General features: G+C 43.5%; 1 protein-coding gene across 1 annotated transcript; it reads right to left on the reverse strand.

Annotated features, from left to right (window-relative positions):
• Nucleotides 1–15106: 15106 nt before the first annotated feature.
• Nucleotides 15107–16471, reverse strand: LOC136539656 (SPX domain-containing protein 5-like). Its single transcript, XM_066531617.1, has one exon. The coding sequence runs from the start codon at nucleotides 16385–16387 to the stop codon at nucleotides 15557–15559; it is 831 nt and encodes a 276-aa protein (XP_066387714.1). The 5' UTR covers nucleotides 16388–16471; the 3' UTR covers nucleotides 15107–15556.
• Between the last annotated feature and the right edge of the window lie 8504 nt (nucleotides 16472–24975).

Consider the following 24975-nt stretch of genomic DNA (forward strand, 5'->3'; position numbering starts at 1 on the left):
CAATGATCCGGAATCAAATAGAATAACTGCAGGGTTTTCGTTGATAGGAAACTTACCAGCGGTTACGGGCTCTCCTTCAGGAATCTCATCCACAGTCGTACTATGCACTCTAGCATTATAAGTCTACTGCTTGTTCTTGGGTGGATAAGGACAAAATCTTGAGAAGTGACCGAGTTGGTCACAATTGTAGCAGGGTCCCCTCACTGTCCCAGCAGATCCCACAGCTCCCTTGAAACTGCCTTGTACCGTAGTTGCGATTGCCTTGTTGGGCTGTACTGCCATCTTGTAAGGCTTCTGGGGTCCACAAAAATTCTGACTTCTCTACTGAGGTGGCCTGAACCTAGCGCTCGGTGCAGATGGATGATAGGGAGGACGACCTCCCATAGGTGCTCTTGCTTGGGACGGACCACCTTCTAGGGCTCTCTTGTGAGTCTTAGCTGCGGTGCTGGCGTTATTGTTCTTTTCCTGCTTCAGACAATCGCTGATGAAGTCATTGAATCTGGCACAGTTGTTGGTACCCACATGCTTCATCATCTTTGGATTGAGTCCCCTCTTGAAACTGGTGATTCTCTTAGCGTCGGTGTCAACCATGTCGGGAGCATAACGACATAAGTTGTTGAAGGCATGCAAATATTGCGTCACGGTCTTGGTGCCCTGATTCAACGCCAAGAACTCTCCCAACTTTATCTCGGTCAGCTCGGGTGGAATATACACTCCACAGAAGGCCTCAACAAACTCTCTCCACGAAATCTGAGCATTTGGATGGAAGGTGGTGCGATGGTGCTTCCACCACATTCCCGCTGGTCCTTGCAACTGATGTGCAGCATACTCCATTTTCAATACCTCAGTCATCCTCAACACACAGAATTTATTTTCCATAGTGTTGATCCATTCCTTAGCATCAAGTGGCTCTATTACTTCCTTGAATATTGGTGGCTTGGTGTCCATAAAATCTTTGAAGTTGCTATATTGATTCACCCCAATGCCACCACCCTGATTGTTACCGCGCTGAACGTTGTTGGCGATGGTACGTAGAAAATCCTCCATGTTCTTCTGGGATTGTTCCGTGTTGCGCTGACTTCTGAGCAACTGTGCAAGGAACATCTCTTGGATAAATGGTGGAGGAGGTGGCAAATGTAGTTCATGGGGAGGCTCATTGTTGTTGTCGTGGTTTCCACCACCACCACCGGTCCTCGCACCGTTAGCACCAGTCTCAGCGGCCTCATACGTGGTACGGCGAGTATTTATCATCTGCATATTTTAGCAACAAGTAATGATTGAGTGAAGCTGTAATAATTGTGAGTGAAGGAAAAATTATGCCATACTGAATTTACTAGAGAGAATAAATTCATACAATAAAACAGAGGCACAACAATCGCATCCCAATTAAAACAACATCACTAATCAAATTACTTCAACAGCAAACATCGCATCTATACAATCAAATTGCCAGCATACATACACTGGACTTTTATGCGTTCAGATATCGCATTACTAGCCAAGTTCCAAGCACATGCCAAATCTCATAAGTTCGAAGCAAGGTACATTTGGTTACATGCCAACAAAAGAAAGGTCATCGCGACAGGACCTAGATACTAGCGCAAGGCAACTAGCCTACTCCTCAGGGCCGTCGTCGGGATCGAAGACATCACCATCGCCCCTAGGTGAAACTACAGGCTCATCCTCGTTGTCATCATCGATGTCCATGCCAGCAACGTCTAGAGGAGCATATGGGCCAACCTTATTGTAGAGCGCGTGAAACTCCTCATGTAGGTTGACGTTGTACTCCTCTAGCTCATCGGCCCTCTATAGCAGAAGGTCCCTCTCATCCCAGGCTTCATTCGTTTCTTGAACCAACTGTCTAATCATGCGGTCTGCATTGTTGTTGGCTTGAGTCAACGTATGCACCCGCTGCATAGCTCTATCACCTCTCTCAACCGCCTGGTCTCGCTGTAAGTTCATATCAACCAACTGCTCCTGCAAACTAGCTATAGCACATGTCTGTCTCTTCTTCTACTTTCTCCCCTTGAGCTTATCATGACCATGTAAGCCAGTCAAAGTCCAGTAGGTACTCTCCAGACCCTCATACACTCTGATGGCGGCAAACATAGCACTCATAGCATGGTTGTCGCTAGCCTGTCCCTCAGCTGGACCTCTGACCAAGGCACTTCCCTAAGGCTAAACCCAAATAGCATCACGAGGATCATCCCTAGGAAAAGTGCCAGCTAGAGCTACTGCAAGCTCATTGGGAAATCTACTTATGATATCCCTGATGACACGAAAAGCTGCTCCCTCTGCACCCTCAGCAGGAGTGCGACCCTCAAACTCCAAGTGCCAACCATCCTAATCTGGAGCTTCACCGAGAGCAGGAACCGTGATCTCCACTACTGCAAGTCCATCCTCTGCTAACTAGCTCTCATTCCAAGAGTACACTGGCTCTTGACCCTCTGGGTACCCCACATCATGGAGCACTCTCCAAAGCAAGGTTGGCATGCCAAACTCGCTCAAGAAGGTGTCCATGGTGCGGTGCTCCCTCAGGGCCAACGAGCGTCGAGGTGCTCTTCCTCCGGTGGACTTACGGGCGGTCTGCTTCGTGCAGGCCATCTATAGCAAAAGTTCTTTTATTACTCCGTGGAAACATATTTTAGGTGATACAACTTTTATCAAAATGAGATAATCAATTTATAAGGAGAGGAATGCATGGCATGAATGAAATGCACAAGTAATATGATGTATGTACGTGTCGTACGTTCTCACAAACTTATGAAATAAATAATTTCTAGCGATGAATTCAGTGGCATACAAACGATCTCTCAAATACGTAGCTAATACATTCTACACAATAGCGTTGTTATGTACCTACAGAAGATTTATTTCAGCCCACTTCCCAATGAATGCATAAAAGCAGTAAAATTTTTATCTACACACTCTACACGAATCTCTAGATATGTGTACAACGGTAGTAACTACCCGAACCATTGTCCTATTAACGGCATCGCCTCAACAGACGGAAGACCCACACATGAGATAGCTTTATAAAACATGCATAGAACATGTAATTACTCCAGCATCATATAAGCATTCACCCTAGATCGGCGGTGTATCCGATCATGCTCTCACAACTCACACTTACCGAGGCGTAGAGGCAATTGATCCATACACTACCACTCAAACAAGTGTCACTCATACAATAGCACGCTGTATGAGCAACGAAAGAGAAATATGATGCAAGAACCCCAAGTCAGTACTTAATTAAGCCACCTAAAGTCCTTAACTCGGCATAAAGGATATGACCACTGGCACACTTTTTAGTTTGGAAATCACGTTTTTCAAATGCCTTTTTGTTTTAAATACACTTGTGAACAGTAACACGCTAAACCATGCTCTGATACCAGCTATAACAGAACCGACCAATTATACGAAATTAAGTAAGAAAATCATCCGCCAGAGCAGATGATTTAGCAAACTTAAGCCCGTATAACCCGGTAGTCCGTGAAATCACAAAGGATTTCAAACCAACTCACATCCTAGCCAAGATCGTAATAAGTTTAGCAGTCACCATCACATATTACATAAAAGTTTGCATCACAGATACATCAGAGTTTAAACATAGTTATTACAAACGAGTTCGAATAAAAGTAGCGGAAGCCATTTGTTCAAAACCACACACACTCACACGGAGTTCAAATATAGTGCCAGCTGATGATCATCTCCAACAAAAGCATTAGACGAGACATACGGAATGACCATGCCCATGGTCCTAAGCATCACCCATCACAGGATAAAGGTAGTTGATACAGTAGTCGTAATACATCTGCCTATCTGCAACAAGTGGGAATAAAACTCTGAGTACGAGAAGGTACTCAGCTAGACTTACCCAACATAACCGAAAATAAGTGACACCAAGGATTATGAAGGGCTTTATAGTAGGGTAGCTGGCTCATTGGCAAAAAGAAGCATTTTTAGCATTTCAAGAACCTTTCTAAAAGCATTATTGTCAAGTTAATTATTTATAACCTATCCACTAGATTTGCACCTATACTAGAGCAAACATGTGATTAAGCAGATAATGATAACCAAGGATCATTAACAACTTCCATATTGTCATATTCATTATAACTGTCCAAGTGTTCCATCAACATTACTACGATGAAGTAACTCAAGTCAAGTGCTCACTATCCATGAGCGATGGCGATTCGAATCGATTCCTAACCAGCTGGTGATTTATTCCTTACACAAACCTCACTCACCTGCTAAAGTGAGGTATCGGTCACCGAGTCAACTATCCAGGAATCTCGAGTTTGCTAGGAACCACATGTACCCGAGGGCTGACCGACTGCACTTTGGTCTTATTATCTCACCCCTGTGTCCTACCACACCTGCTCCGGCACAGTGCGCTGCGGGCAATCTACTCGGCCCGAATAGTCTCCCAGCTTCGCGGTCAAAAGGTACTTTATTCGGTCAGCTAAATGTAAGGCATGCGTTCAATATGACTCGAGGTCCAACAACGGTCGGTCCTTAATCGACACAGACGGAAACACTACAGTCCAAAACTCTATAAGTCTCTGTCCGGTCTCAACTTCATTTAACACTTAGTTATACCATGACTACATAGTTCTCCAAGCAGATCCAGGTAACCACCTATAGCTCGCAGGTGACAGGAGATCACTCAACTTCTACCGGTCTAAGCCAGCTAAGCATTGACTCGATTGCGGATACCAGGGTAACAAGGATATAGTATAGCAAAGGTAGATAGGGTATAATGCAGCAATGGTTGCAAACAACTCCTGAACGTAATGCATCAATTAAATTAAAGCATTTAATTAATAATTGCAAACCGAGGAGAAAATGCTCCGGGGCTTGCCTCTCTCGAAGGAGCTCGGGCGGTGATCGGGGCACTCTGGAAGTTCCTCAACGTCCTCCTCGTCAGCTTCGGGCACTTCCTACGGCTGCACCTCGAGCTGCTCCTCGGGCTCCTCGGGTATGACGACTGGGTTCTCGGTTTGCGATCCTGTATGATGCAATGTGCATAAGTGCTTATGCAATCGGTGTATCAGATGAGATGAATACAATGGATATGCTTGAATGCAAGGTAGTCAACATCATCCAAGAACATATACTACAAGCACATGTCATCTACTGCATTCTCTTCTACTACTAATATGCTAAGTCAACACATCTTATTAAATGCTTCAAAGATACACCAAAGCTTCACTAATTTCTTAATCACACATAAAGCAACACTTGATTAAACCCTAATTAATAATAGGTTTGAATAGCAACATCTATTTTTATTGCTTAGAAAAATCTTAGAAAATTACCATAGCACAGTACTACCCTAAGTAGTCTACCATCAGATTTTTATGGCATTTGAATAAGTGGATTAGCCTACACAAAAATAACAAGATATGGCATGATCATGAATATGAAAATACTTTGTACTATGAAAAGTGTCAAACACCAGATGAAATATTTTTCCTATGTTCTACACAACAAATAATCACTGTACAAAAATTTTCACATGCATGTTTTATACAAATTTTGCTCTCTAGCAAAAATAACAAAAATCAGCCATTAAAGGCACTTGAACTACACCTCATAATTTTTCTATAGTACATGCATGACACATATTTTTCCTAGGAAGTACATTACACAAGAAGAGTAACAAACTTGGAATCATATTTTTCTGATATATATAGGATTTACTAACCATTTTACAAGATATCAGCAATATCAAGAATTAATTAAAGCTCTACAGAAAAGTATCTCAAAAATGACATGCAATATTTCTATCATGTAGATCTGGTGACAAGGAACCTAGCAAAATTTGTTTCAACAAATTTGGAGCCAAAATGAGTACACAAACATTTTCCAAAGCATTTAAGTAGAAATCTGAAAATCATTTTTGAAATCCTTTTAAACTTCAACTGACGAAATTGTTGGGTGCACCCGATGCTGTGCACCCAGAGGGGCTGCCAGGCGGGACCTAGCGGGTCAATCGGCCCCATTGGCCAGTCACCCGGAGCCCTCACCAGCCACTATGGCTGGGCCCTGCGGGTCAGCGACCCGAGAGCAGGGGAGGAGCTCCGCCGGCCGGTGCTCACCGGCGACGAGCCCTTCCGGTGGCGCGGGTGGTGCCAGCGTGCACACCACGCCGAGCTGCACCGGCTGGTATGGTGGAGGTGGCCCGGTGGTGTGACGAACCGCATGGCCGCGGCAGCGCGCTCGCCGGAGAGGAAGGAGGTGGCTGAGCTCGGCTCTTACCTCGACGACGGTGGCCGCAAGCGAGGCAGGGAGGCTAGGCAGAGCTGCTGGCGGCGGGAATCGAGGAATGGAGGCATGGGAGGGGGTATGTCGTCGGAGAGCGCAGCGCTGTGGGCAGAAGAAGGCGCGCGCGTGGAGGGCGAGGTAGGCCGTGGCTGCCGCGCGGCGGGCGTCGCCGGCGCATGGTCGCCACACGGCGGTCGCGCTCTAGCATGGTCGGGACACGACGCGCGGGAACAGCGCGGCGTAGCGTAGCACAGCGCAGACGCGGGAGCTGGGCTGGGCTGAATGCGGGGCGCGCGAGTGGTGGGCGCGGCGGCAGGCCGGGCCGGCTTCGGCCTTGGGCCGAGAAAGGAGGCGGCGGCCCGCGAAAGGAGAAAACATTTTTCTCAATTTCTATTTTTAAGAAATTTTCAAATACCAGTTTTCAAATATAATTTTGAGCAAGAAAATGACTTCTTTTGAAATGGACCAAAAATAAAAGTGGCTTAGAATTTAATCCTCTACAACTTTGCTTTTATGACCAAAGTCCAATTCTTGCTAGATTTTGAAGTATAAAATTAAAGTCAATTTTAACTCAAACCCTAATTTTGGAGAATTATTTTTAAAGCAAAATTTGGCAATAATTTCAATACAAACTTTGCTCCAAAAATTACGCTAAATAATTCTAGATGATTTACAATCATAGCCAAACATGTTTTACTAACCTAGCAAGCATAATCTGGGCAAAAACAACTCCAAACAAGTGTATGCAACATTCATGTTTCGCGAGCATGTTCCATATGTTTCGAAGCACTATTTTAGTTATTATTTACATGATTAGGCATGTATGATTAGGATGCTTGATGATGCATAATATGCATGATTTGCATTGTCTAAATGCTGGCATAACACCGGGGTGTTACAGGGGAAGTGCGGGTGCGCCATGCTACAATTGTGAAAATGATGGGACAACGTTAGAATATGGAAAAAGTGAATAAAACATGCTAGATGGTACAAAAACAATGAACAAATGCATGTAATATATAAGCAACACCTATTTTAATCTATGTATGTACCTTTCTAACCTTCGAACTACTATGACTCATGTTTCGTGTTTCTAATTTCTTTGACTTCTTACGCTTCTTATGTGTGGCAGCGGTATGACCGGTTTTGTGGCATTTGGAGCAACGGACCTGTCTCGGTGCCTCATCAAAGTCACCAAAACCATACATATCTTCACCATACCCATTCCATGCATCCATAACTCCGTGGAGCCACTTTTTCTTCCTTCTACCCTTCTTTGTCTTTAGAAGGTCCGGGTCAGGAACATAATCCAACCCATAGTATTCGGGCCATTGTATCAGATATAGGTAAGGCTTGAAGCTCGACTCCCACACTTTGAAAGTGTTTGACATGAGGTAAAAAGGAGACATGAACTTTTCACTTTCACGGTCTAGACCCCTGCATTTGCAAGCTGTAATGACATGGGAGCAAGGGACATGGAGGAGTTGTGGAATGTTACAAGAGCATTCCGCTTTCTTAAGGTCCACCATATAATTCCTACCACCATACTTCTCGCCCCCGGGTTCATTCCTCCAGCTATCCTGATATTGTACACTAACCTCGATGGCCCAAAGGCCTCCCCCACTTTGTTGGAAGCTATCATCTCTGAGAGATCCAAGTGTTTTCTACCGGCTCTACCCCATTTCTCTTTGGACACCTTTGCTATATTCCAACGATTAACAAAGTATTCTTTGCACTTCCTGAACGAGTACCCCACAATACCTGACACGAGGACTGCACGGATACCCTTGAACACCATGTTGAACGATTCTAAACAATTGGTAGTCATCACGCCATACCGAAGACCTCCGGCATCGAATGCAAGAGTCCACTTGTCCCTTTGAGGCATATGATCCTCAAGCCAACTCTTTGCCCTACCATTGAGGACCTTTTATAACTCCGCAAGCGTCTCTTCAAACTTTTCCTTGGTTCGACACCCACATAGTGACTTCAACTTTTGCACTACCTCCTTTTTCTTCTACCTCCTCCATATGTTGGCAGCAAAGTGCCTCATGCACCATCGATGCTCGAGAGGAGAGCGTCCATCTACATGTTCTTTCGTAGCTTTCAGCAGACTGTGATGTTGATCTAAGATCATGCATATGTTCCGAGATGAACGAAGCACATTCTATCTCACAAGCTTCAAGAACCAACACCAGTTGTCGTCGTTCTCACCCTCAGCCAAATCGAATGCTAAAGGGACACGTTGATTGTCCGGGTCCACTCCAACGACAATCATCAATACACCCCTATACTTGCTTGTCAAGAATGTACCATCAACAAGTACTAAGGGACGACAATGCTTGAAGGCCTCCGTGGACCGAGCAAAACACCAAAAAAACTCTCTGTAGAACATGCTTCAGAATGCCATCCACTTCCGTCACAATGCGACCCACATAAGGATACCACCGAAGGCCTAGATTGTAGTGTTTCATGGCACTTAGAATCCTAGGAACTTGGTTTTACGCCTCTTTCCAATTGCCCCATAGCAACTCTATAGCATGCTGCTTTGCCCGCCATGCCTTTGAGTAGTTCACCTATAACCAGTGAACCCAAATATGGTCTCGATCATGCTTGAAATAGATGTGTCACTATCGGCCCTAACCATGCCAATAAGACGACGACCAAGGTAACGGGTTGTGTTTTGGGCGTGCACACCCTTCGGCTTCGAAGATCGACACGTGTGAGGTTGCCTCACATTGTGAATCTTCCACTTTTCATTTCTCTACCTCCGAGCCCATAGACCCCATCCACATCCATTCTTGTAGAGGACCATGTACCTCTTGTTCTTGTCTAAGTGGCTCACATAATACGGCCTATGAAACCGAATGGCATAATCTATCAGGAAATACTTGAGATGCTCCAACGTATCAAATACCATTCCCTTCTTAATCTTTACCTCCTCACTATCTGGTACCTCATCGGCCAACAACGACAAACCGATGTCACATATTGCCTGGTCAACCATACTAATGTCCATGAAATTTGGTACTGAGGGTACCTCCACATGGACAGCCTTCAATTGCCTCAATTAGATGTCATTGTACTCCATTCTCAATGACCCGTCAGCTGGGACTCCTATTGCATCTGAAAACCCACCATCACAACAATCACTTTCGTCCTCGCTACTAGGCTCAGACCTGTACTTGTCCTCCAACACATCATCCGAAGTACTTGGCCCCGAAGTAAAGTCACCTTCTTTTATGGAGGCAACATCAACTTTGTCATCCTCCGATCCTTGGGATATGTCATCCATATCATGTGTTCCATCTCCATTACTATCGTCCTTATCAAACATTTCTTCATCGAAATCATCATTCAAGGCACCGGGCTCCACATCAACACTATCATCCACAGCCACCACACTTTGGCTAGACCCCTTCTCCACAACAACTTCCAAGCACCTAACACTGCTACTCTTGACAACCTCTATGTAGTTCTTCCATTCATCCTCACATGACAAAGACATCAACACATAATGTGCCTGTTTCTTCCCATAGTCAAATCTGCCTCTCAAGCTTAGTGGCCACGCAAATTTATCCCGGCACTTGCTAACCAAATCATCAAAGGTAGGAGGTCCACTAAAGAACTCAACATGTTCGTGCATGCTTTCGAACTTCCCGTTTCCTTTCACTTTGCCACCCTGAAACAATCGCACTAACCGATCCATCTATAAAATACGAACCAACACATCAACAACACATGAACTACGCATTTTGAAAATAAATCATATCCATTCACTAATACACTACAATAACAAAAACTTCACAGTGATGTCAACAAAGGCAACAAACATTCCGATCTAAATCCACCATGCACCAACTACCAAAGTCCATGCAACACATAGTTTACGTCCAATCCACGGGCAGAGTATATCCTAAACCTAGTCTACGCATCAAATACTAACAAGCAATGATCAAAACATTGTCACCATCCCTAATTTGCTAACCCTAGTCTTCAAACTCATGAGGCAAGAAATTAAGAAAAAGAAGGGGAAGATCAACCTGGCGGTGTACTTGAGTCCACGGAGCAGGGAGGTCGCGGACCACGCCGGGACAAACCTCGCCGGTGCCGCCGCCGTGGCAAGGTGTGCCGGCAACGCGCCGATGACGTGGGGAACCTGCCTGCTCCCCCTAGCGCCGCTCCCATGCCGCACGAGGGAGAGGGAGAGAGAGGGTAGTAGGAGCAGCCGCTCAACTCGTTGGCGGCGCGGGCTTAGATGGCTGGGGCGGCCGGGGATGTAGGGTGGTGGCGGCGGTGCCCAGGCGAGCGGAGTGAAGGAGAGGGAGAGCGAGAGAGAAAGGAAAATGGGCCGGGCCGGCCATATCGTATATGACCCTATCACGGCAGCCCGCCTGGCGCGACAACCCTTTCACTCCTGAGTCGCTGGGGCAATAGGGCGGGCCCCACAGAACGCCACGCCAGCTCCGGTCAACGATGCGTGCCACCGTGGCGTCCCTTGTCGCGCCAGCGCATGTGGCGTGACAAAGTGGTGCAGTCATGCCAGTCGTGCTGGCACGACCAAAAGGGATAGATTTGCAAATACTTTTTTTAGGATTAGTATTAAAATATTGTATAAAAAGGATTAAAAAAATCCGCGACATGCAGTGCGTGGATAGAGACTCTAATTTTAGAACATACGAAAACACGTTGCAACGCACGGACATGTGTGCTAGTAAAATAATAATGACAAACTGATCGCGTCCCCAGTGCATCTCCAAGAATCCACCTAAAATCTTTTATGATTGACAGAAAAACTAAATAATTTTATTTTCCTACATAGGGTTACCGGAAACAAAAATATTCTTCAAAAACATTTACCCTAATTCTCAACCTCATCTTTCTTGAGATACGCTAGATAAGGAAGTGACTCAAATTTGAGGTAGAAGTAAACAATTTAGGGGTCATTAACTTTAGGTTATATATGAGTATAGTTGGAGGAGATTTTCTATGTATAATTTCATTTTTAAAATTAGAATATTGCATGAGGCACTCTTGGAGATGCTCAAGCTGACAACATAAAGCATCAAGAAGAAGCAGGTGATCTAACTACTAATGTGAGCAGGTGATCTAATTGCTAATGTTCTAAATGGCTTTAGAAAAAACCTAAGACCCTATTTGTTTGGTTTTTTACTAGCTCCTGCATGACTTCTGAATTAGTAATCCCTCCATCCTGAAATATAAGGGATCTAGAGTTCGACATTTGTACCAAATTATAAGGAATTCTAGGTGAACAAACACCCCAAAATACTATATTTACATGCATACCTACCATTAATGTCTATCACCAACCATAATCAGTGAGAGTTATATGTGTCATTTTTCTTACCACATAATATGTCCTAAAATTACTTGGATACCTTATATTTTAGGAAGGAGGGAGTAGCAATCAATAAAAATCATTGTTTTTAAGAAGCAGGTTCAAAAACTACCTATATTTATTTGTAAAAAGGAGTAGTGATATTAAAATTGGTTTATATTGAATGCACATTTCCATATATTTTGTGAGAATCTTGTTTCTTGGGTATTTTAGGATTTCATATTCGCCTTCGCCTTGTTGGTTCCTATATTTGTTCCCTAGGCTCTTATATTGACCATTTGAGTCTTACTTCTAAGTCATGTACTCTTGCTCATTGGTCCAATATTCTTCCTCTCTTGGATTCGCTATTATTCTTCTAGAGTCTTCTTGTATCTGAATTATCTAAATTTAACAATTCTTGAACAATTTTTATGTTTTTTTGTATTGTGGATTGTTAAAATAAGCAAAAACTATATTTATACATAAAACACCCATAAAAGGGTATTTCAACAGGATATTGGCTCTTTCTCTTGTTCTTGATGGTATTATATTGGAACGACAAAGACACAAGCTTGAGCAAGCAAGCAACTTTTAACAATTCGGGGACATGAGATTCTAACAATCTTGCAATCCATCTGCCACCAAGTTACAGTAGATCATCAATCACTAAAACACCAAAATACCTATTGGATATTTGGGAAAATTGATTATCTTTACCATGAAACTACCCCACACCCAAGCCAAACCTACGTTCTAGTGATAAGGGCAAGCAAGACTAGAAATCATCTAGTTGGGGATGGTAGCGGGTTGAGTAGGGTGCGGGTGGAGTAAATACCTGCCCTCACCAAATTGTTAATGGGTAACACCCGTACCCACATCCGCGGGCATTTGTAATTAACTTGGATTACCTTCAAAATAGATCGAATCCCTTGCACTTCAAGCACCAACCAATGAATCAATGTATATGCACCCACATCTATGGGTAGAATTTTATAGCCGTATCAACACTGCAGGTGGAATTTTATACGCACACCTGTTAGATATAATAACTACCATGGGTAGAATTGCCATCCCTACATCTAGTCCGTTCACGCAGTGGGTGACGGCACTCTCTCTCTAATCAATGTCATGTTTTGTTTCTCTTCCATTTCTAAATAAAATGTACTATTGGGGGGCTGCATCGATCTCTCCCTCTATTTGGGGATCACCAATTAATGGGATGGGAAAGGAAAGCTGCTGGAGCTAATTTTTCGAGCCAACTCCACCAATATGGCAGTTGGATTGGGGATAAGGGAGCTGCTGGAGCTGCTCTAAAAGCTAAGCTATCTGCCCCGCAATTGTCAGGTGGCAGGTTAGTGCAGTGGAGCGAGATTAATTGGCAGCATATGCTCTACGTAATTCGCTGCTTTACAAAAAAGGGAACACAGGATAAGATGGGCTCACTCGTGGTTATAACTAATCAATCAGGAGACGCCACTATCTTTCTTACACTATCCATCTGTGCCAACAAGAAAAATAAGGGTTGTCGCTTCGGCATAAACATAAGCATATGCTCTTGCAGTGCCTGCTGTCTTTGTTGGCGAATAGCTTGACCATGCTTTTGCTTTTAACATAACACCTTGCTTGTTCATCTGGTGAAACTAATAATGAGAGGAGATCTCTAAAGCGCTTCTGGTTTGGTGAGAACGTGCTTACTAGTTGCAGATAGACTACATATATATTGTTTAAGGTGACTTGTGTGACCATGCGTGGGACAAGCACAAAGATCTGCAAGATATTATTTTCAGTTCAAGTAGGATTTCAGATGTTAAATATGTTTTCGATCGAGGATCTAGCATCCGGATTACATATGTATTGCTAGAATTATAATCCTCAATTTTTGTCTTATTTCTAATGTGGGCTGCTTACTCTCCAAGAGTATGTACATAGTCCACCCTCAAATGTTTAGCAATATAAATAATGCATTACACTAATAACTGTATTTAATTACTCTCTATGTGGTATCTCACGACTTGAGATTTTTATCTTAGGATACAAACCCTACTCATAGTCTATCCCCCGCATGCCCGGCCCTCATCAGGAGATCAATCTCTCCATCCGTCCATCATCCAGCAGCTCCCTTATTCAAGAGTGTTTTTATTGTTAGTTGATGGGTTTTTTTGTTTTACTCTTTCTATGTCATTATTAGTTGCTTAAGGAGCGACTGATCAGTGAGAGGAGGCTGCAGAGAGGCATCATACATCAGGAACTGGAAGGCGGCGATGGAGATGTTGCCGGGTTCGTTCGTTCCTCTCCTGTTGACGACCGACAACAGGCACTGTCTGCATTTGGTTACACCACGAAGCAAGCAGTCCTTTTCTTGGAGTAGTGTAGCATTCAAACCCACATGCTCTACCTCTACCAGCCTTTTCCCACAGCGTGATCGTGATCCTATCATAAGGTCCCGAGCTAGCTCTGCATTCATCGGTTCAGTTTCGGCATTTCGCGAGGAATATCCATCCAGTGCCCATTATTAATATTGATTAGAGCAGCAACCATGCTCATCCCGTGCCGCGTGCGCCATCTCACCGTCTCTGTCTCTGTCTCCCTATCCAATTAAGTCTGTTGTTAGGCACCTTTCTGAAAGAATATTCTTCTGGTCATCTTCCATACGAGGGAGAAAGCCAGGAAGACGAAAGGAAGGAACTGCAACTGCTGATATACGACGACTCTGGTCTCGTCTCGAGATCTGGCAGGCATCTTGTTGAGAGTCCACCAGCAGTCCAGCATTTCTTCTTGTTCAAACAGCCCACTACGGCACAACTACCTATAGGTGTATTCTGTGGATGGAGCGGCCAGATCCTACTCTTATTATTCTTTTTGTTTTGTTTGTTTGGTGTTTCGTCGCCACTGTTAATACATGGCACCACCACAGTGTCGATTTTTGAAGACAGACGCCTGGATGAACAGAGACCGGCACTCACAGAAAATACAATTCTCTCTTAGTCATTAATCTGTTGATATTCCACCAACATAAACGGTTGTGTTAAAAGGACCGCCTCACCTAACAAATCGACGGACGGGCGGCGTAAACAGACCGCTTCTAATAGCCGCACTTGGAGAACGACAGTGAAGTTTATTTGTTTATTTATTTACTCCAACCGCCGTAGGATTCTCCTCCATGCTTTGCTCCCTAGCTAGGCTCAAGTTGACCTGGATATCTAATTGTAGTTTTGCTATTAGCTCTTTCTTAAGCCTGTCTGTCATTACTTTTATTTTTCCAACAACAGAAATCCATGAGATGTGTTGCTCAAGTCATGTCAAGGCAATATATATGTTTCTGTATATCACAAAGCTGCTGTCTTTGTTGCCTCAAGGACAGACACAATCACACAAGCTTGTTATTACTCACAAATTGTTGTATTTCTTCCCTTCTTTTTCTTACTGAAAGTAACCGAATCAATATATTAATTTCAACTAGTTGAAAACAGCCGAGATGCCATTAGGTGACTGCTAATGGAAGAAAATGGAAATAATCATAGAGGATTTGAGCGAGCGCTGGTCTTAATTTGCCGGTAAAATTACACTGCAAGAACAACGCCTTTTGCTCTTCCTTGTTACAGTATAAGTAGTACATTATTTACTCCTACAGTCCTAGTACTAGTTACTCCGTAGTATTTAGGTAAAAGATGGCAAAATAAGAGCGGAAAGGACACCTCATCAAATCAAAAGAAACAAAAAGGGTACAGATACTACAGACTGATAATTACACATCAGCCTAGGGCATTGCCACTGCGGCATTAATTTCGATCGTGGCAGAAAAGAAAGGCATTAATTTAATTTACACCACATCAGTAATTAATATTATTAGCGTGGTGCGTTCTTGTATAGTGTAGTACTGTAGTGCCATGGATGGACCATGGTGGTGGCCATCATGGCGAGGACCGACCGACAGCAGGTAGTCCTCAGTCACTGCGTGGTGATGAGGGGCGACGGCGACGGCGACGGCGTCGGCGTCGGCGTGTTACTGACGGACACGGACTGGACGAGCCAGTCTGACTCCGGCAGCGGCTGCATGGGCGGCAGCGAGAAGTGTCCGACGGTGGAGCTCCCGCTGCGCACCTCCTGCATGGTGAGCAGCGCGGCGACGGTGTTGCGGAAGATGCTCTGCTCGGCGACGGCGACCGCGTGCCGGCACTCGTGGAGGAGGTGGTCCCTGCTGGCGGCGGCGGGCGGGAAGGGGAAGACGACGGCCTCCATCATGGCCTCGCAGTCCCTGACGAGCTCGGAGATGAGGTCGGTGGTGAAGAAGGGCTGGCGCAGCACGCCCGCGATGACGGGGAGGCGGAGCCCAAACACGCCGCCCGTGCGCTTGTCGAACTTCTTGAGGATCTTGGCGAGCCCCGTGTAGTTGACGCTGCTGTAGTTGAGCAGCAGCACCATCTCGCCGTGGAAGTCCACCACCTCGCGCTGGATGCGCGCCATGGTATCGGGCGCGGAGGCCGATCCCTCGGCCGCCGCCCGGTGGATGCGCTCCTGGAGCTCCCTCTGCCGGATGACGAACTCCTCCTCCCGCTCCAGGAAGAAGGCGTTGAACTTGTCGATCTCGGCGTCCAGGAGCGTCAGGAAGTCGGCCTCCGCGGCCCGGGATGACGATGGCGCCGCTGCCGCCGCCGGCGGGGAGGAGAAGGAGGAGACGGCGTTGACGCGGCGCTTGAGCTCCTTGTAGTTGAGGAAGTGGCTCCGCCACTCCGGCAGGCTCTCCTCGATCTGCTTCTTGAGCCGCTTGCCGAACTTCATCGGTCGCCCGGTCTTGCAAGAACTTGTTTGATCGAGATCGGTCCCTCTCTCTGTGTAATGGAATGAGAATGAGAGGAGGGTGAATCACTAGCGACGGCGAGCTTAATATAGGGAGGGGAGGTGGGTGTTGGTTAGAGCAGCAGGGGAGGGGAAGGCGAGAAGCGAATATGTGGGAGCATATGCGATGCGTTGCGTGTAATAATAATGAGAGGATCCAATCACACTTTCGACTTTCGAGTTCTGCTCGTCAGCTGGGGACACCAACGGGCTTGGGATATATTATATTAAAGACATTAACCAATTCAAATAAAGATGTGTATCATATCTCTTTGCTCCAATGGAAGGGCACCAACTCAGGATGCATAATACAACTACTGTTAACCTCCTCAAACATCTACAAAGTGCACACCAGTATTTTCAATCCTCTCTATCGATTTCACCGGTGCATTTAATTAATTTGCACTATTAGTTGTACCATGCTCTCTCTTTCATTCTCCCCTCATTTTTCTAAGGAAAATTTTCCAACCAAATGGAAGCGTTGTTGTTTAGGGCCTCTTCGGAACACAGGGCGTCTAAAACACAAGAATAGAAAAGGCATAAGATTGAAGTTATGTGTCACTTGTAATCCTTCAGAAATTGTAAATGTAGAAAAGCTTACAATGGAGCATTTGATACAACACATGAGAAATACAGGAACTAAGAGAGAGAGAGAGAGAGAGAGAGGAGAGAGAGAGAGAGAGAGAGAGAGAGAGAGAGAGAGAGGAAATTAAAGTTCTCAAGAGATTGTACCCTCTGTTAGATTTTCTCTAAAATTCCTATGGATTGAGTTTTGTAGGATTTCAAGATGGTCAATCTTTTGTTGCAAAGGGCCACAGAAAAATCTCCTATGTATAGGTTTACAATCCTTGAAAATTCCTTCATATATCATATGTTCGAAAGGGGGCTTAGACGTCTTTATGAAAACCGGCTAGAACTTTTATGCTCCGAAGAGAGAGAGAGAGAGAGAGAGAGAGAGAGAGAGAGAGAGAGAGAGAGAGAGAGAGAGAGAGAGAGAGAGAGAGAGATGGACAAAAATTTAGAGAAAAGAAATTTTTGCTCTTTAATATAGGTATATTTAGAATAAAGTTCAATTATCATGGGCTACAGGCAACAATATTTGAAATATCAAGACGTATGTACCGTGTGTGCTTAATTAAGCAAATGCTTTACAAAACGTGTATGCACAAAATCTTTTAACGTGTGTTTAACGCTACAAATTTAACAGTACACAAAATCAAATGTTGTCAACCTTATTAGTAGACTCCTTCTGTCCATGAAAGAATACAATTCTCACTTTTTAAAGAGTCAAACGAGTTAAAGTTTACCTAAAATCGTTAGATAAAAATACTAACATTCATGAAACAAAGTAAGTATCATTAAATTAATTATAAGATATATTTGGTAGTAAACTACATAAATGTTTAAATATGGTCAAAGTTAAGCTAGTTTGATTTACACAAATTCTATAGTTGCTTTCTTTTATGGGTAGAGTAAGTGTAACACCCTAAATTTTGCATATTTTTGAAATAGGAGAAAGTGATTAATTTTGCATTTTGTGGGAATTTGAATTTAGGAAATAATAATTTTATTAAAAATAAAATCAAATATAAGGATAGAAACATGTTGATGCATACATGCTGCTACATATTTATTTTGTGATGATTGGTCTTGATTCAAAGTTCAAATGAATTCAAAATCTATTTGAAAGTGATTTTGGGAATCTATTTGAAAAAAAAAGAAAATCCTTCTCACTCTCTCCTCTCTCTCATTTCGGCCCAGCTCCTTCGGCCCGCTGGTCTTTTCCTCCGCGCCAGCCGCCAGCCTAGCCGCGCGCCTCGCTCGGCCCAGCAAGCCGCGCCAGCCCAGCATAACACGCGCAACCGCCGCGCCTTCCTCGCGCCCGCAGCCGCTGACAACCCAGCCTCGCCCTTCAGCGCGTCCCCCACCTCTGCTCCGGGCCCGAGCCGCGCGGAAACAGTCGCTGCAGCAACCGCCGCCGCTCCTGGCGTCGTGGGCGCGTCGCCCCGCTCCCCGGCCTTTTTAAAAGGAAGCCGAGACCCCCCCCCCCCCCCCCCCCCCCCCCCCCCCCCCCCCCCCCCCCCCCCCCCCCCCCCCCGCGCACCCCCCCTGCTACCCGCTCTTTTTCTTCACGCTCGCCGTGCACGGAAGCCGCAGCAGCGCCAGATCCGCCGAGCTCGGGACCTCCGCACGGACCGCCATCCCCGAGCCTCCTCCGTCCTCGTTTTCCCCATGGTGAGAATCCCCTTGCTCCCCTCTCTCTCCCCGACCTTTTCCCTTGGCATTTTGTGGCTTGTATGGCCATGACGCATGCACCGAGAAGCTCCATGTCGCCGGTCATGGCGACCAACGCCTCGGCTCTCTCCTCCGACCGCCGTATCGGCCTTGGCGAGTTCCTCTTCACCCCAGCTAACTCTCGGTGCCCTCGGTTCTTCGAACCATGGCCCATAGGCCGTGTTCCGCGCGCACCGGTGACCTCCATGCCGCCGGCAATGGAGCCTTGCCGCTGGAGACACTGTTCCGGCCGGCCACCCTTGCTCTCCCTCCTCTGATCTAATCCGAGCCACCCATCCATGATCCAACGGCCAAGAACGTCCGGTACCTCTTTGCGTGGCAGATTTGCTAAAGAGACCCTGTACTTTTCTAAGTCCTAACCCGCAGTCTAAAGCGCATTTCCCTTATTACGCATTCTCGTTTTGAAAGCGTAAAGTTCACTGCTTTAGTCTAAAATACGTTTTCAGTATTTACAGAAATGCCATTTGAACTGTTTTGCTTATAAAATCGTCGTTTTAGCTCCGAATTGATCCATTCAAATCGCGTTAGCTTCGTAATTCCATAATCTACATGTTAGAACCACTGTTAGTCAAGTTTGGAACTTTTTAATTTCATGGTTAGATTTAATTAAATATATTGCTATAGGAAATCCCGTTTAAATCATAACTTTCGCATTTTAGCTCCGATTTTCGTGAACTTCGCGTTGACGTGATCGGAGCAAGACGTAGATTATTTTCATAAACATTTTATCTTGTTTTATATACTGTTGGTGTACTGTTCTAATGATAGGAATGTTTGCTTTGCATAAATACTTTTGGAATGTTGTATGTTGCCGTGTTGGTCGCGTTTAGACGGTGAGGAGAACGTTGGAGACCAAGAATTCTTCGACGACCAGCAGGACCAGCAAGAGTTTGTGAATCAAGGCAAGTATAGCATGGGCCTACCTTGATGTCCTATCCACTTTAATCATTTACTCATGTGCATGTGTCTAATTTTGATAACCATAAGGACATTCTATTCACTTGATGACTTGTTCCCTTGACTCCTATAGGTTAATTGCATGTGGGTAGATTGCTAGTGCTCTAACTAAACATGATCTATATGATGGTGAATGGTTCTATGGAACTAAAAGTATAACATGATTTATAACAACTGTTCCATAGGGCGAAGGTGCAAATGACTTTTGATCATGTTAGGCCCTCCATAAGGACTTATCTGTCGGCAAAAGCTGGGACTGACAGTGCAACTGGGAGAGTCATATGGCTCTGACTTTAGCTCAGTAATAGGACCTTTTCTAGCTAGTTAGAGGTTACCTTTTTGGCGCAAATATGGCTTGCCACATTGGGTATAGGGCTGCCTCTGTTCCTATGAGTATAGCCGCGATGGATATGTGTCATAGGAAAGGGGTTCCTACATCTGCCTGCCAAGGAAACCTAGTGGCCCTAACTTGTTAGAGAAACCTATGAAATGGCTTTATAGTGTACTATGCCCGCTCACCTTGGTAGTGACATGGGAGTAATTAACCCGGGCATATGAGAATCACGACTCGCGGTGAATGTGCACCACCTCTGCAGAGGGTAACAAACTGTTATAACAGCCGTGCTCATGGTCACGAGCGACCCGGAAAACTCACAGAATAACTGGCTACTTGTTGATCATTTAAGTTGTTCTATGATGATATATGATACACTTGACCCTGATATCTGTTTATTTGGGATTAAACGGGAGCTTAAGCATAATTTGATAATACCTAAGAATAAAAGCTTGACTTACTAAAAATGCTAACTGCAGTAAACCAGAGTCAACCTTTTTGAGCTTCATAACCCCATGTTAACTTGTTAAGTACGGGATGTACTTACGCTTGTTTACTTTCAATATTTGGATAAAAATCCCGGATGGGTAACAGATGACAACGTGTATGAGGAGTTTCCTGAAGATTATTAGGCTTGTGGTCAACCAGTTGACCTTCCCTGTGATGGAGTTCCATGAGAGTTATCCTTTACTTTTCCGCTGTGTTATGTAAGACTATTTAGTGTTGTAATTCATGATGTAAGAGATACCGTAATGATACTTTTTATGATTTGTCAGCTTGTGTGTGTGAATGATTCCTGGGCACACATGAGTTTTATGTATTCAATTTTATCTTTAAAATTGGGTGTGACAGTAAGTATATCACAACGTACATTGAGCTAGGAGCAGAAGGAACGACTTGTCCACCATTGGAGTTTACCAGAGCTACAAGTAGGTTGGCATAGCAATTTGAGAGTATGCAGAGGTTTTTTTATAATGAAAGAGTGCGCAGAGTTGAAAAACGCAGAGGGCGCTCCAATGTGCGAGCGCGAGTGACAGAGGTTTGCAGCTCCCAAATGGCTGCTTCCTTTGCCGACCTTTGTGTTTGTTTACGGTTGCGTTTGTGGAGAAAACGATAGAAAAAGTTTATATTCCAAGGGATCTCCTCGGAGTTATATACTTGTAAGATGCTTTTCTTATGTAAGCAAAGGGCACACGCTTGAGGTGTCCATTACTCTGTCACTTCTCTTCGGTGAAAATGGAAACAGATCATGACGAAATATTCGAATTCGTTTGCCATGATAATTTACTCCATCCGTTCACTATTTTTGTCATTTCCGGATTCAACTTTTTCTCAATTTACCTGTCATTCTAAAGCTCCAAAGAATCATTAAATTACTAAATTGCACTACTATGAAAAATATTCAACGAGACTCTGTTCATCTAGAACATCGGTTGCATCGAGAAAAGACACTGGAAAAGAAAATGATGGAAGAATCTTGATAGAATATTATGTATTTTTTATTTTAGTTGTTTTCATGTATAATTGGGGGATGTACCGTGCCAATTCTTAATATAATCCCTTTCCCTTCGCAAAAAAAAGATCTCAAATGAAAAAAAAATGACTCCAAAGTTTTATATCTTTGTTGAGCACTACAACTTTGATATATGGCCTATCTTCATCCGAGATTTTTTGCAAATTTTGATCTCAAAATCTGAGAACTTAAAACAAATAAATATTTTAGACTCTAAAGAGTTTTAAATAAAAAAAACTTGTTAACTACAAAGTTGTAGATAGCTTCGATCAGTACAACTTCAGTATTCACCATACCAACATTCAAGGTGGTTTCAAACTCTAATTGGTTTTCAAAATATGAGAACAATACATATTTAGGACTCTAAATGACTCCAAATAAAAAACTTGTCAACTACAAAGTTGTAGAGCGTATTATCAACTATAACTCTATTATAGACCATGTCAAGATCCAAGGTCATTTGAAAATTTTAAATTTTAAATTTCAAAATCTAATAAGAACTTAAAATGAACCTTTTGGACTTTAAAGGTTTCAAATAAAATACTTGTCAATTGCAATGCTGTAGATCACGTCGAACTCTATAACTTTGGTACAAAGTTTGCCTTTACCCAACTTCATATGAAAATGTTATAAATTATTTTTTATGTAACTATTTCTAGAGACATGCCTCAAGAGTGTCACCCCCTATAGTTTGATTTGTAGAGGTGACAATTTTAGAAAGCCCGTCTTTGAAAATGACCATTTACAGAAGGGGTCTTCTTAGAACGTCCACCTCTAAATTGATTGATTAGCAGATATACGCGTTTACCTCAGGCCGGCCTCCCCATATTTAGAAGCGGTGTCAAAAAAATGCTTGTTTCTGATAATTAAAGAACTTGCCTTTAAATTTATTTTTGTAGTAGTGTCATTCGCAATCAATTACATCTATCCCCGCATCCAAATGCATCAGCAAATGTGGATTCAGAAGCAATCCATCAAGGATTTGATGTTCTACATGATGATTGCATAGTCTATCTCTTGAATGTTCCTTATTATGTGTAAAGTTAGCTAGAGACAAATATTATGACACAGAGGTGCAATTTTTTGTCTAGAAACCTCAACACCCCCCACCCCCACCACAAAAAAAGGGACAACGGAATATAAAACTAAGTGCAGCTAGTAGGAAAACTGGCTATCTCAAAGCCTATCTTTTCAGGGCGACATACTGGCTCCGATTTTGAACTCTTACAACGCTCGGATGAAGAAAAAGAGAATAGATTTGCAAGGCCTGTTGGTTACTAGAATCAAGAGCCATGCAGTTCTTCGTATCAAATGGATGGTCGTTTAGTTATCGTCTTGGACTTTAGTTGTGAACCTTTAATGAGTTTATTTCTTGGTGTGTGTGCTTTTATTTTAAGTTTAATCTGAAGCTTCTTTCTTAAAAGAAGTTGAAGCCGGGTTCCCCGCCCCTATAGTAGTTAGCTATTAATACCTTATTCGCTTTCTTCTCTCACAATCTTGGTTCTTGTGCATAAGTTGGATGTAAGCTTACAACCCACTTCCTTTCTCTGTCCTCTTTTCTTTTCTTCACCTCAGCATTGAGCCCACCTACAACCTATTATTATACTTGCTCTTAGGCAGGTCGTCTCTACAAACAAATTCAATGTATAGAGGTAGCTATAGGTCCCTAGCGTACTGTAGCAATCACTGCTATAGACTATGGCCCCGTTCGCTGGTCTGAAACTTGGCTGAAACTGGCTGAAAAACACTGTTCCGGCTGAATTGTTGTGAGAGAAAAATACTGTTCCGGCTGAAAAAAGAAGCCGAACAAGCCATTTTTAAGACAAGCGAACGGGGCCTATGTAGAAAAGAGACATCTTCAAAAATTAATTTTTATTAGTGTCATATCTTTGTTAGTAAAGATATTAGTTGAAAAATTGCCGGTTGTTCTTTATTTTTGATAAATGAATGATACAAGAGAGAACTTTCACAGTGTTTCATAGGAATACACTTGGGTGCACTTTAGTGATCTTCTAGAGTTCTTGAGGAGAAAGTCTTAGTTTGGCTCTTATTCCCCTCTTAAAATATTCTCTACCATGTAAAGTAGCCATTGAAACATCAGGCGGCTATTGTGGACTCTGGTTTAGCTACAGAGATCATTCCTAGGCATATCCGCTCAGACCACATTTCTGCGATTCATCATCGCAACTTCCCCCTAACTTTTGGAATATTTAATTTTCCACGAGCACTAAAAAAAGGGTAAAAAGTTCTATACTCTCTATTCTCTCAGTTTTTTATTTGATCTTGTCCTATCTATTACATGGATGCATGTCCATTTCAGGCTAGTTTTTTAAAATTTTCTCCCTCGGTCTTTACACTTGTCATCTTCATGGGCACTATGTATATATTCAACTCCATGGACATTCTAATTTCTATGAGATTCAAAGAGCCGTCAGTCTCATATAATTTATTGAACACAACATGTCCTTGGCAGTTTATTCCAAGGCATATGCGGAAAACTGGTTCAGTTGTTTTATAATCTATCTAATAGTATATATGTTTACTGTCAATATTTTATTACCACGAGATGAAGCTAAGCAAAAATGATGTTCCGCGCCTGCTAACACACGTACTGGCCGCCACACGTCTCCGCTCCATCAGAAGCTCCGAAGAATCTTTCATGATGATAGCCTAGTCTTCATGCAAATGCTTCACTTGTATAGCAATTTGGTTACCAAGAAGCTCTAATAATTGAGGGAAGAGGATTATTGTACGTATTTGAGGTAATTAATTAGCTATAAATTGACGCGAGAACCGAGAAGAAAACTCCAGCATGAGTATCTTTTAGTCGTACCTTTGGAGTCTCCTCCACGCCAGGCCATCGATTGGTATCTCCTTCGGTGATGGAAAGCTGGTTTCGGACACAGCAGAAGGCTTCATGTCGGTTTTATTGTAGCATTTGTCACCTTGTAGTGCAAGTTGAGAAGATGAAAAACGGTACGAAGTTTCAATAGGAGAGATCAGAAAAAAAAAGAGGTGTTAGAAATTATGAGGACAATATTTGGAATATGACATGGATATGAATAATGTTGATTTGGGACTTTAAATGAATGCTTAATATTGGTTTAAGATATATATGATATGACTTGAAGATGGCTCGATAGGGTGAAGATAGCAAGGAAAGGATTTTGAGGGACTAAGCAAAGGTGAAGGGTAAGCGACGGCTTAGGTGCCTATGGACCGTGGCTAAGATGAAGAAGAGAGTATTTACGTTGAGTCGAAGTACTAATCGACCTATGAGGAGTCATATTTTGTGAAGGATTAAGGGGAAGTAACTTGAAGTCATGAATGGAACTTACATGTGTTGAAATAGTTCAAATCACATGCTCAAGGTGGACTTGCTCAAGAAGAATGAGACAAATATGGTTGCAATCCATATGAAGATACATTATG

This window comes from Miscanthus floridulus, chromosome 2, assembly GCF_019320115.1.
Source record: "Miscanthus floridulus cultivar M001 chromosome 2, ASM1932011v1, whole genome shotgun sequence".
Classification (NCBI taxonomy): Eukaryota; Viridiplantae; Streptophyta; class Magnoliopsida; order Poales; family Poaceae; genus Miscanthus; species Miscanthus floridulus.

Excerpts from the sequence above, each read along its gene's own strand:
- LOC136539656 (XM_066531617.1), bottom strand. The coding sequence starts at position 16,387 with ATGAAGTTCGGCAAGCGGCTCAAGAAGCAGATCGAGGAGAGCCTGCCG.